Here is a 12,500-nt window from a genome sequence, read left to right as displayed (position 1 = left end):
CGAATGGAAAGCCTTTTGGCGTTCTTTGACAAGCATTTTAATTGATGGAGTTATCCATGGTTTATCTGAGTGGTGGAATTTCATATACTTCAAAGGGAAGAAACGATCTACTGCACTTGTTAATCTGCTGTGAAAGAGCTAACAAGCTTGTCCACAGATGGATTAATCAAATCCAAACCACCAAACCAGTTATGGGTGGATAGATACCCACCTCCCAAAAGCGTTGACAGCATGACGACGGAAAAGTCCAACAGGAATTTTAGCAGTGCCCTGGCTATGATTTTTGCTTTTAAGATTTACCCTAGGTAACCATCTAACGGAATTATGATTACTAGTTCCTAGAGGGGCCAAACTCCGTGAGGTTTCTCATAGAGGTGAAACAGGTTAGTAATTATAAGATCAAGTATAGATGTTCCCCTAGTAGGTTGATCAACAACCTGTTTCAGACTGTGACAAGCTAATAAATTTGATATGTTAAAGTCATTAAAGTCCCCAAGGAGTACAATTCCACAATCAGGGTATTGGTTACGTAGTGTATCGATAGTACTAACCAGGTAATCAAATGAAACCATGTTGTCTCGCAGTGATGAGCGCAAATTTCTATTGCGTCGAGAAGCCTGAAAAATTTTCAGGACTTCAACGGGATTTGAACCCGCGACCTCGCGATACCGGTGCGATGCTCTAACCAACTGAGCTATGAAGCCACTGACGTTGGGAGCTGGTCACTTCTGAGTTCACAACTTCCCGTGATAAGTAATTATAAGTGAAAGATATATATGAAATACATCATATATTGCACTCATAATTACTTATCACTGGAAGTTGTGAACTCAGAAGTGACCAGCTCCCAACGTCAGTGGCTTCATAGCTCAGTTGGTTAGAGCATCGCACCGGTATCGCGAGGTCGCGGGTTCAAATCCCGTTGAAGTCCTGAACATTTTCAGGCTTCTCGACGCAATAGAAATTTGCGCTCATCACTGCGAGACAACATGGTTTCATTTGATTTCATACCCGCAGCGCAATATATGATGTATTTCATATATATCTTTCACTCATAATTACTTATCCCGGGAAGTTGTGAACTCAGGAGTGACCAGCTCCCAACGTCAGTGGCTTCATAGCTCAGTTGGTTAGAGCATCGCACCGGTATCGCGAGGTCGCGGGTTCAAATCCCGTTGAAGTCCTGAACATTTTTTATAATTACTCGACGCAATAGAAATTTGCGCTCATCACTGCGAGACAACATGGCTTCATTTGATTTCATACCCGCAGTGCAATATATGATGTATTTCATATATATCTTTCACTACTAACCAGGTAGTCGTTTAGATCTTGGTGGTCCTTAGCGCTTAGTCCAGGTGGATGGTAAACAACACAAACCATAACGCAAGATAGTGGTCTAGGAAGACGTGTTGGGCGTAAAGAGAACCACAAACACTCAAAAGTAGGATCTTCGATGTCAGGCCTACGCTTAGCGGAAATATCATCAGATATAAATACACAAATTCCGCCACCACGGTGGACAGATCGGTCTTTACGGAAGATTTTATACCCATTAATAGATATAAGACCGTTTGATATGTCATCTCTCAACCATGACTTCGTTACAGCAACAACGTCTGCAGAATAAACAAGTAGGGTTGCAGACAGTTCATCAATCTTGGGTAGTAATGATCGCGCATTTATCAAGCGAAAAGTTGGAAGTGTTCGCTTTATTGATTGATTATCCTGGTTTTCAGAGTCTTTAGTTCGCTGGACTTGACTTTAGAACCTTTCCTATAAATTCAGTTACACGATAATTCGCCCCTTTTGTTGAAGGTGAACAAGATAGAATAATCGCGAAATACTTCACGTAGCGCTAAGTTATATTTTGAAGAGAAGTTGCCATTGCCGTTGTCCTTGCTAAAACTCCCTGTTATTGTTTTGTGGTGTTGTCGTTGCCGTAGCCGCGCTGTTTCTTAAACTCCTAAAGAAACGATGACAAATGCGGCAACGACAACGCCAGAAAGCAAGAATATGGTTGGTTGAGGGGGGTGGCACTTAATTACGGAAAGACAATGTTTGCTAAGGAAGCTTTTTAGTCAAAGAGCCCTACAAAAAGGTTGCATGGATGGTTCTATGAAGTATCTTTTTCAATGGACAATCTTATATCACTTCAATTAGAAGGCACATGCGCAATTGGTCCCCAGTTCTCTGCGGTGCGTTTCAGTGAAAAACATGCAAAAACTCTCAGGAAACAGAAGGAAGAGGCAGTCCCATCATTTTTCGTAAACTGTAATCATGAAATTTCTATTTGGACAAAAAATGGAAGTGATATTTTCAAAGGTGTATCAAAGGTGGGCCTTATGACTCCATATTGTTTTGAGAAATGGATATATTTTAAATCCATGCTACAGATTTTGTTAGAATGTTCTCACACTGTTGTGTTAAAAATTTGCGAAAAACATAGTTAACTTGCTGAGTTTTTAGGCTTTTTTTGTTTTGGTCACTTGAATTACCAAATATGGCTGAGAGTCGAATCAGACGAAGAAATGTCAAATAGAACACACTTGGTGAAAAAAAAGTAACTGTGGAGTTAAAGGGACTCGAAAAATGATTATTTGAAGGGGTCCATAGCAACAGCTTGGTAGTTAAGAGCCAGCCCCCTTAAAAAGCAAAAATAATCGTGCTGCACGTGTGGCACGTATTTTGAAAATTTCTTTACGGTATTCTGCAAAACAACGAGTTGAAAGAACCACATTTAAGGTTATGACGACTACGAGAGCATATAACATTGAATCGGTCATTTTTTAATCTTTACTTGAAAACCGCTCGTACCAACCCAGTTATCCGGCATGCAGCGTTTGAGTTTGTATTCTCACCTGCTCGTTGTTTGGCAGGGGACAGCAAAGAAACTAAGTAAAATGGAAAACCCGTTTGACTCCAATGATATAAAAGTTTATTCTCCTCGCTACTTTTATAGATCTCTTCGTTGGCAGGTCATGAGAATTTGGTGGTTTATCAGGGTGGTACCCTTAAGCTGACAATCTTCATTCTCAGTTACTATACTTTTTATTAGCTGACAGTGCATTGAAATTGAGAGGTGAATTTACGTAATGATTTCTCAGTCTTTCAGGTATGATTCATGATCGTCAGTACAATTCATGAGAAATTTCTAAGACGATGATCCGACTCGAACTGTCTTCGAATTGACGGTTAAAATTGGCGACTTTCAGGGACATGAAATGCCACTGGGCCTCGTCTGTGGATGTGAATCTTCTCTATATCAAAACTGTCATTTTCAATAAAGAAATTCTTAGAAAAAGAAAGGCCGATCGGGTGACGTTGACTCAAAGACAAACCCGTGTCTTTCAACAACTCGTCAGTGGCTCAAATGGTTGCCGTCATATAAATTCTTTGACTTGGGCCATTCTAGTTTCAATAGGAATAAAACGCAAACAGCGGTTACAAACATTTGCTTGAAATGCGTAACTTTTATAAACTTAACGTTTCGTATGTTACAACATACATCATCAGAAGTGATTATTATTCAGTTACAGATAAATTTAAATTCAAAAATACAACTGTACGGACTGGGAACTAACGAAATTGATTGACATAAAACGACAAGAATATCCTAATCATAAAGATAGTTTCTCACTGCCAACGCCTTCATTTAAGGCTGGCTTAAGATTACGGATCAACAGAGACTCTTTAATTTTGCAATGCATGTCTGATCGACCAGTTGCTAATATTTCAAAATGATCCCACTTAATTCTATGGTTGGTTAAGAAAACATGATCAGCAATTGCAGATTCGTGACAATTTGTAGTTAGAGCTTTAAAATGTTCTGTTTTTTTGTCACGTAATCGGCGTTTCGTTTAATTTCCCTATGTAGAAATCATTGCAATCCCAGCAGTTTGCTCTGTACACTACTTTTGACCTGAAGGAAGGAGCTAGTTTATCTTTCTAAGAGAAAAAAGACTTGATTCTTCGGGTGTTCTGAAAAACTATTGTGACGTTGAAAGTACCATAGAATTTGTTTATACAAGACCTCCAGCTGTTTTGTGAGGTGTTTGCTGTGATGACCTAAGAAAGGTAGAACGATAAGAACTTCTTTTTTCTTAACTGTTTGTACAGGATCTTTTGGCTTATTTTGATGTTTCTCAATGACATCATTCACATGATATTTAACAGTTCCCATAGGGTAGCCATTAAGTAACAAAATCCTCTTGAGGTCATCTAGGGCAGACTGTAACAATCGGGGTGACGAACAAATTCTAATGCAGCGATAAGCCAAAGCGTAGACTAGGTTTATTTTGTATTTACGCGGAGTAAAAGAGTCCCACTTGGTGTAAAGACCGGTGAATGTCTTCTTTCGATAGATTGATGTTGAGAAGGAGCTGTCACGATTGCGTTTCATAAGGATATCAAGGAATGGAATTTCATCGTTTTGTTCAAACTCAATTGTGAATTTAATGTTATTACAAATTACTCTACAAGGATGTTGTCAGATTTGTTGAACCTGAAACATTAACCTGCATATTGATGCATCAATTAAAGCACTGAATAGGCCTTTTTGGATATATTAAAATTAAGCTTGAAAGAGAGGTTTAGAGGACAAAGACAAAGGAAAGTGAGTGATATGTAAATATTTTTGACATTCATTCCATAGTGTTTCGATCTTTTTTGTCCTCACTGCCTCACTATCAAGCTGAATATTTGACATTTGGAGAATGGCCTATTGAAACTAGCATTTGCCTTCAACATAGTTACTAACTATGCCTTAAATGAGTTGCCACTAAAATTCAGTTATTAAAGCGTAAATAAATTTATTTTACAAGAATCAGATTACTGAACCTGAATCTGAAAAGCCGCAGCAGTCTTTGTATTTAAGAGACCTGACAAAATTAATCAATGTGTTGTTGTTGTCGCTTTAAATGCTGTAATTTGCATTGTCTGATATGTTTTCCTTGATAATGGAGTCATGACTACTCTGAAACGTCGAACTTCACCTTTTTTATCGTTCGTTTTTACCGTTTTGTGCTTATATCTCTTTTAATACGAACGTGTTGCTGATACATAAATGAAAGCACCCAACTGAAACTAACATTTGCCCAAATAATTTCTACTAAAATTCATTTGTTATCCTGCTCTCACATATTCAGGAGCACTGTGCTCCAAAGAAGAGTAGACTTTCACCAAAAAAGGTATTTCAAACAACACTTGTTCAGAACTGATTTAGATATTATCACAGTAACTTGTAAAGAGCATTCATGTACAGACACATTTCTTAGACTACGTTTATACACTAGGGGAAAAGTTTCCATTCAAATCTCTCGGGGTTTATAATGTCTTTACATGGTAATGTAGCATTCACATTTAAATAATATGAAAATACTTGGAAAAAACGTTTTAATCTCAAAGGATCTCAACCGGGCACAACACTGAGTTAGTCGATTTGGTCTATTTTTAAAAAGAGACAAAGAATGTGGTGCAACGAAACTGGCGCTTTTAGCATGTGACCGGTTTGAGTTCTTTGTGAAATTGAAGTAGATTCAAAAAGGAAAACTGACGGAAGTATAAAAAGTCATCGGATTGCGCGCCTGCTGTCTGTCTATCATTTATGCGGTCATCTTGAGTAGCACATCTCCTTTCTATTTTATGTAAAATTGAAAGCCGTACTATGACCAAAAAATCAATTCTTCTTTTTCTTTGAATTTCAAAACTACGTTAACTTAACACTAAGTGGCCCAAGTTTTAAGCTTTGATTTCAAAATTTTAACTGACATTTACGTATTACATGGTCTGCCATTACTAACTTTAAAATCTTGAGAGAGCTGGATCGAGGAGAAAATGACGTCAAAGACTCACAAGTCACTGTGCGTGTGTACGCGGCTGACTTGATACGCAGCAGTGGAGTTTCGTGCTTTCAGACTTTAAACTCGTGTTTTGCATATATAATAAACTGCATTTACGCGCTGAAACGTTTAACTAGTGAGTAAATAACGTCACTTACCCCTAGATCCAACCCACTAATGTCCAATCGGTCAGTTTTGAACGTAAGTAATGGCGGACCGCAAAATCCAAACATTTGGCCAGTCAAGTGTTCCGCAAACACACTTTCAAAATCCGAAGAAAAAAAGACTCGACTGTAATTTTTTTTTATCAGGGTAACACTTCAACTGAAACATATCTCAAGGGACAAACTGGATGTCTTTCTATGTATGTAAGCCCTTAATTTCTCGTGACGCACTACCGAGAAAGTGACTTTTAACCTTTCAGTGCATGCTTACCAACAAATAAGGGGTGGAAAGGTGAAGTGAGATAGTCGTCAAATTCAACAACACTTAAAGACAATAGGGACCTTCAGCCGACGACAACGGCTACGAGAACGCCATAAATTTGCATATTTAGTGGGCAAAAACAATAGCTTTGCACGCTCTGCACGTGCGTTTTACATTTTGAGCATTTAGGGTGCGTTTTTTTGGGATAATGCAAAAACGGATTTCTGATCTCGAATTAATGGATTCTTCAGCGCCAAAAAAAACGCAACATCCGAAAAAGGATTATTTTCTATGACAACGCAAACAAACAAACCCAGAGTTGCGTGCAAATTAAAAAAAATAATAAAAAAAAAAATTAGCGGTTAAGAGTTTGTTTTGGAGAAATTCTTCAGTGAAAATACCACCAGAAAAAAATATCTCAGCGATCGATAAAAAGAAGTGACGAAAAACATGCTTTTTTTAGCTGTAGGAAAGATGCTAACGATACTTTTGCTGTCAAGAAACGTTTCGTGTAATTTCTGGTGCGAAATTTGCAGGAAACCATTTAATCCAAAGTACCCTCCTCGAGTGTGGATACTTTGGATTCATGATCCGTTTTTATATTCAAGAATCCGTTTTCCGATTTTCCCAAAAAAACGCACCCTTATTCGCCGTTCACATCTTGACAACGACGTGAAATGATCAAGTTTGAGGTCATCTTTAATTTTCGCTCTAAATACCCACACCACTTTCATGCTTGGAATGTGTACTGGCACCGAGCGACTTGGAGTAGTCGCAAATTTATTACAATAACGGGAAATAATATAATATAATATTTTTAGACAACGTTCTCGTATCCGTCGTCGTCGTAGTAGCCCTTGCTTAAGGTCCCTAATATCGTGGGTCATGATCCTGTTGGCGTCGATGCAAACACTGAAACCTTTAGAATGGAGATCTCGCCCACCACTGAAGTTTGATGCGAGGGTCTAAACTAAGGCGAGGAGCACCAATGAAATTGCTAGACAAATACAAAGCAGTAAGAGAGGTGTTTACTGCGAGGGCCTGGGAAAGTGAAGTAGCACCTTCAGCACTAATGGAATTGTCAGACAAAGCCAAAGTAGTAAGGGAGGTGTTTACTGCGAGGGCCTGGGAAAGTGAAGTAGCACCCTCAGCACCAATGGAGTTGTAACACAAATTCAAAGTAGTAAGGGAGGTGTTTACTGCGAGGGCCTGGGAAAGTGATGTAGCACCCTCAGTACCAATGGAGTTGCAAGACAAATACAAAGTAGTAAGGGAGGTGTTTACTGCGAGGGCCTGGGAAAGTGAAGTAGCACCCGCATCACCAATGGAGTTCCCAGCCAAACGCAAAGTAGTAAGGGAGGTGTTTACTGCAAGGGCTTGGGAAAGTGAAAAAGCACCCTCAGCACCAATGGAGTTGTGAGACAAATCCAAAGTAGTAAGGGAGGTGTTTACTGCGAGGGCCTGGGAAAGTGAAGTAGCACCCTCAGCACCAATGGAGTTATCATACAAATGCAAAGTAGTAAGGGAGGTGTTTACTTCGAGGGCCTGGAAAAGTGAAGTAGCACCCTCAGCACCAATGGAGTTCCAAGACAAATCCGAAGTAGTAAGGGAGGTGTTTACTGCGAGGGCCTGGGAAAGTGATGTAGCACCCTCAGCACCAATGGAGTTGTCAGACAAATCCAAAGTAGTAAGGGAGGTGTTTACTGCAAGGGCCTGGGAAAGTGATGTAGCATCCTCAGTACCAATGGAGTCGCAAGACAAATCCAAAGTAGTAAGGGAGGTGTTTACTGCGAGGGCCTGGGAAAGTGATGTAGCACCCTCAGCACCAATGGATTTGCCAGAGAAATCCAAAGTAGTAAGGGAGGTGTTTACTGCGAGGGCCTGGAAAAAGGCAGCAATGCTCGTACGTGATTTGAAGAATATTCGAATTTCCGTGAAATCAAGAATTTTGCCAAAGGTATAAGCTAATTTAGTATACAGGTTTTCCGAGCAAGTTTTACATTCTCCTATGACATCTAAAGCCATGTTCAGGTAAAATTCCGCGGCATTCGGAGATCTGCGGCCTCTCACATTTACAAGTGAGGCAAAACCATTCACAATCGACACTGCCGTTTCCTCGGATTGCGATGCTATGATTCCACTCATGAACATGAAAACTTGATTTAGTTCATGAAAATATCTTTCGTCGGTCAGAACTGACTTCTGTTCAATTGCTCCATCCAGGATGGAAAACGCAAGATGTAGACCAGAGAAGAATTCTTGAAAACTCTTGTGAAAGAAGCTATAACGGAAACCAGGCGTTCTCTTGCTACCGCCAGCCTGGATGGAGAGAAAGCCAAATTTAATGAACAGACTTTCCGTGAAATTCCCTTCGAAGTCTTCGAAATGCTGCTCTCCTTTAAAAAGAGATTCTTGCGCCATTCTTCCTAGGGTCATCAGTTCCTTCTTGTAAACTATTAGAAGGTCTTTACCACTGCTTGGTAAGTGGTTCTTCATTTCGTATCGTCTCAAAACGAAGAGAACGATCTCTACGTACAGCTGTGTTCTGTTGTTTGGTAGAATGCCGCCATAATCTTCGAAAAGCACACAGAGCAGAAGTGTATTTAAAGGGTTTTTAGTTAGTTTATTTAAATTCCCTTCAATGTGCTCATCACCATCATACGGATGCCACAGTACATTTATCAGCTTCTCTGCCATTTGTTCTGCGTGTCGAAAATACTTCTTTATAAAACACTTCGCATCACTATTCGTGAATCCCACAATCTCCAACAGTGTGTCCGAGAAAGGTCTTACTTTATTTCCTGCTTCATGACGAGAAGTAATAACAATGTGACAACCAGGGAGCAGCTTTCTTTTAACAAGACTAAAGTACACAGCCAATTTTTGAGGGTCTGCCTCGTCTAACCCATCGAGCACTAACAGGACTTTAGCAGGGTTTTCTCGCACGAAACGGAAAAACGTTTCTTTCAACTCTGGGTCAATTTCTTCCGGCAGAATTTGATCGTCGATAGCCTCCCAGATGCTAGATTCAATTTCACAACATCTGAGGAGCAAGAGCACCTCTACTCTTGGGAAAGACTCGTCCCTTTCGCGGTCTTGATTAGTTGCCCAATCATATGCCAGCTTTTGACAGTAGATCGTCTTTCCCATGCCAGGTTCACCCTCAATCAGGACAATCCGTGGATGTTGGCAATCTTCGTGTGATGTAAAAATACTTGTCATGTTGGTGATTTCTTTCGCCAGCGTTCCGCGTGTCTTTTCTTTTGCGACTATCTTAAGTCTGGTGAAAATGTTCTCTAATTGGAAGCTGAACCCTTCACACCAAGGAACTGGGCAAACCACCCCTTCACACTTTTGGTAAATTTGTCTTGTGGCTTCTATGATATCACTTTGACATAAAGAACTAGCTGCAAAACAAACAAACAAACACCAAGAAAATAGAGTCAATTTAGAAGTTGATTGACTCAGAGTTACTAGCTTTTCTTTTTTTCAGGAGTGAGAGACGATTTCCAATTTGAAAGCGAAAATCCATCCCTTCCTTCTGGTAGACTATTCTTGGCCTACCGATTTCCTAGCTAATCCGTCTTCACATTAAGATTCATTATTCACGCGACTAAAGTGTGCGAGTCAAGTTTCGTGAAGAAATTGCGAGAATGCACTGACGCAAATATATTTGTTGAAAAGCTGGCGGGTCAGAAAATGACTATCACAAGCTAAATTTGATCCTGTGAGTTAATTTAGAGGTGTCAGTGGTATGCAAGCCCTCTTGGCTGATTTTCCTACGTATCGCCGCTTTACAAGTCATTTCTGGTACACACTCAAGCAGAGTTTCTAAATGAACCTGTTGTCCTATCCACGTTTGTTTTCATACAAACATTCCCACATAATGTTTTCTGCCGGCGCGCGTAAGTGTTAGGCTTGCGTATCACAGTGCTTAGGGGTAAGAACTAAAACAAGCACGAGTTAACATAAAACCAACGCAATATTACAGGAATAATAATACATTCAAATTGAAATGCAGTGACAATTATAATGAAGTAATAAATCCACTTTAAAACCACGTTGGGCTGAACAAAAAAGCTCATAATATTATGTAAAAATTGCTTATTTTTGCGCAACACCTTTTACTGCAATATTTTGGACATACTGATTTTTAAGATTGTATGATTTTTTTTTTTTGCGCGTCGATTTCCAACATGGTCAAATTGCCTCTATCGCACTTATTTAAGGTCATATATACCTTTCGTTCGATCAGCAGCCAGGGAAGAAGATGGAGAGCTTTCGCTTGTAAATAGGACCTGACGTTGTTCATCTGTCAAAATCACATAAGAAACCACACATGACTTAAGGTTGGCATTCGCATAAACGGCGCACACGATACGAGCTCATTTGAATCGTTATGTCACTAGTTCTGCCCCCCCCCCCCCCCCCAACACTGCCAAATTCCAGTTTGATACGGAATGCACGGACAGATGTTGAACGAGCTCCTGAGCGCTCTTAAGGTGTTCCATGAGTAAACAAATTACAATTGCAATTATTTACAAAAAAATAATTCAAAGTGCTACTTAGGTCGGTAATTATATTTTTGATATTGGAAAGGTTATTATAATTTCAATTCAGGCAATGCTCATGGTGTCCCCCAGATCCATCTGTGGTTATCAGTGTCTTCAAGTGTACACAACGTTTAGGCTCATGACGCCAGAAAGGCCAAATAAAGAAAGCGCTGCCACGGTAATGTCTAGAAACTAATCCCCCGGGAATTGAACTCTTCTTTTTTTAACGCAAACACAACGTTGCATCTTTTGTTCAGTTAAAGAAACCAAGGCACCTTATCACGTGAGTAAACAGGCTCTATTCGAGAATTGTCCTTCGAACAGCCGCTTTGTACTTCTGAAAGTCCTAATTATTCCTTACCGGACTTTCTCTTTAATTTTCCTTGTGCGTCTGATGGCATCTGAGGCTCGCAGGAAGCATCTGTCGAAATAAATGAAGGCGAACAATACGTGAGTCTTTCAGAGTTACAAAAAACATGGTCAAATTGCCGTAAGGTCATATATACCTTCTCTTCGATGAGAAGCCACAGAAGAAGTTGGGAAGCCTTCACTTGGAAATAGGAGCAGAGTTTGTTCCTTAGCAGAAACATCTGTAAAAGTCAAATACAACAAACCATACATTACTTTACAGTAAGTTGGAATTCGCATAAATGATAAACGGCATACACAATACGAGCTTATTTGAAGCTTAATCTCATTATTTCTGGCTCAACAACTCTTACCAGCAGCGAGCAATTTGATTGACCCTTTTGGGGATTCTTCTAGCTAGACAGCGGGCACCTAAACTATCTACTGTTCGTAACTAACACAACACATAAAAAGAACGTGTCTAGGTTTCGTTGTTTGGCAGACGTAAGACTGCACAAGCAGTATCCACAGTGTACATCATTTCACGCGGTGATCTCATGGTTAGTGTGCTCGACTCCGGATCGAGTGGTCCGGGTTGTGTTGTGTTCTGTCAGCTAAATTTCAAGTCAGATTAAAATTTGCTTCGGTTTACATGACTTTACCTGCGTGTTCCTTAGACTCTTCCTCTTCTTCTCGTGCTTTCTTTGGTGAAAGGCCATGATCAGTCAAAGAGATATCTGTAAATATTTGAAAGTAAAAATTTGCAACACCTGCAACCTTGGATAAAACTGTTGGGAAAAATTCTGGCGTGAAAATCCTTGGATATGCACTCTCAATTTTGTCCCCACTCTACCCTATAACAATGTTGATAATGTGTTGAAAACTACCGTGCAACCCTTTGGCCGTTTCTTAGCCAACATTGGATTAGGGGGAGGAGGGAAAGTACGCAGAAGTTAATCTTTTCTTACACAGAAAAACGAGGGAATGACCATTTTTCAGTGTTGTGTCACATTTTCCACCCAATTTTGTCCAAGATTGTTGGTGGGAGGTAGAATTCAGTTTTTTCCTTAAAAACAGAAGGTCACAGGAAAGATTCAGATGCTCACTAGAAATAATCCAAAGAGATCTACTAAGGTCGATAATTACATTTTTGATATTGGAAAGGTTATCATAATTTAAATTCAGGGAATGCTCATGGTGGCCCACAAATCCATCAGTGGTTATCATCAGTGTATTCAAGTGTACCCGAGCGCATAGGCATATGATATCACAAAGGCCAAATAAAGGAAGCGCTGTCACTTTGATGTCTAGAAACTAATCCCCCGGGAATTGA

At 39.8% G+C, this 12,500-nt stretch overlaps 2 protein-coding genes across 4 annotated transcripts in view; both read right to left on the bottom strand.

Annotated features, from left to right (window-relative positions):
• LOC138050903 (uncharacterized) overlaps positions 1-12,500 on the bottom strand; it is a 261,256-nt gene that overhangs the window by 51,258 nt on the left and 197,498 nt on the right. The window lies entirely within an intron of this gene.
• Positions 4,431-12,500, bottom strand: part of LOC138051585 (protein NLRC3-like) — a 94,179-nt gene continuing 86,109 nt past the window's right edge. For all 3 annotated transcript variants that reach the window (XM_068897821.1, XM_068897820.1, XM_068897819.1), the window contains 5 exons: positions 11,830-11,904; positions 11,326-11,409; positions 11,181-11,240; positions 10,507-10,578; positions 4,431-9,673 (listed from right to left, as the gene is read on the bottom strand). In XM_068897821.1, the coding sequence (XP_068753922.1) occupies positions 7,188-9,673; positions 10,507-10,578; positions 11,181-11,240; positions 11,326-11,409; positions 11,830-11,904 (2,777 nt within the window). In that variant the 3' untranslated portion in view covers positions 4,431-7,187. The remainder of the gene's footprint in view (positions 9,674-10,506; positions 10,579-11,180; positions 11,241-11,325; positions 11,410-11,829; positions 11,905-12,500) is intronic.

Source organism: Montipora capricornis, chromosome 6 (assembly GCF_036669925.1).
Source record: "Montipora capricornis isolate CH-2021 chromosome 6, ASM3666992v2, whole genome shotgun sequence".
NCBI lineage: Eukaryota > Metazoa > Cnidaria > Anthozoa > Scleractinia > Acroporidae > Montipora > Montipora capricornis.
This window is presented reverse-complemented; position numbering and strand designations above follow the sequence as displayed.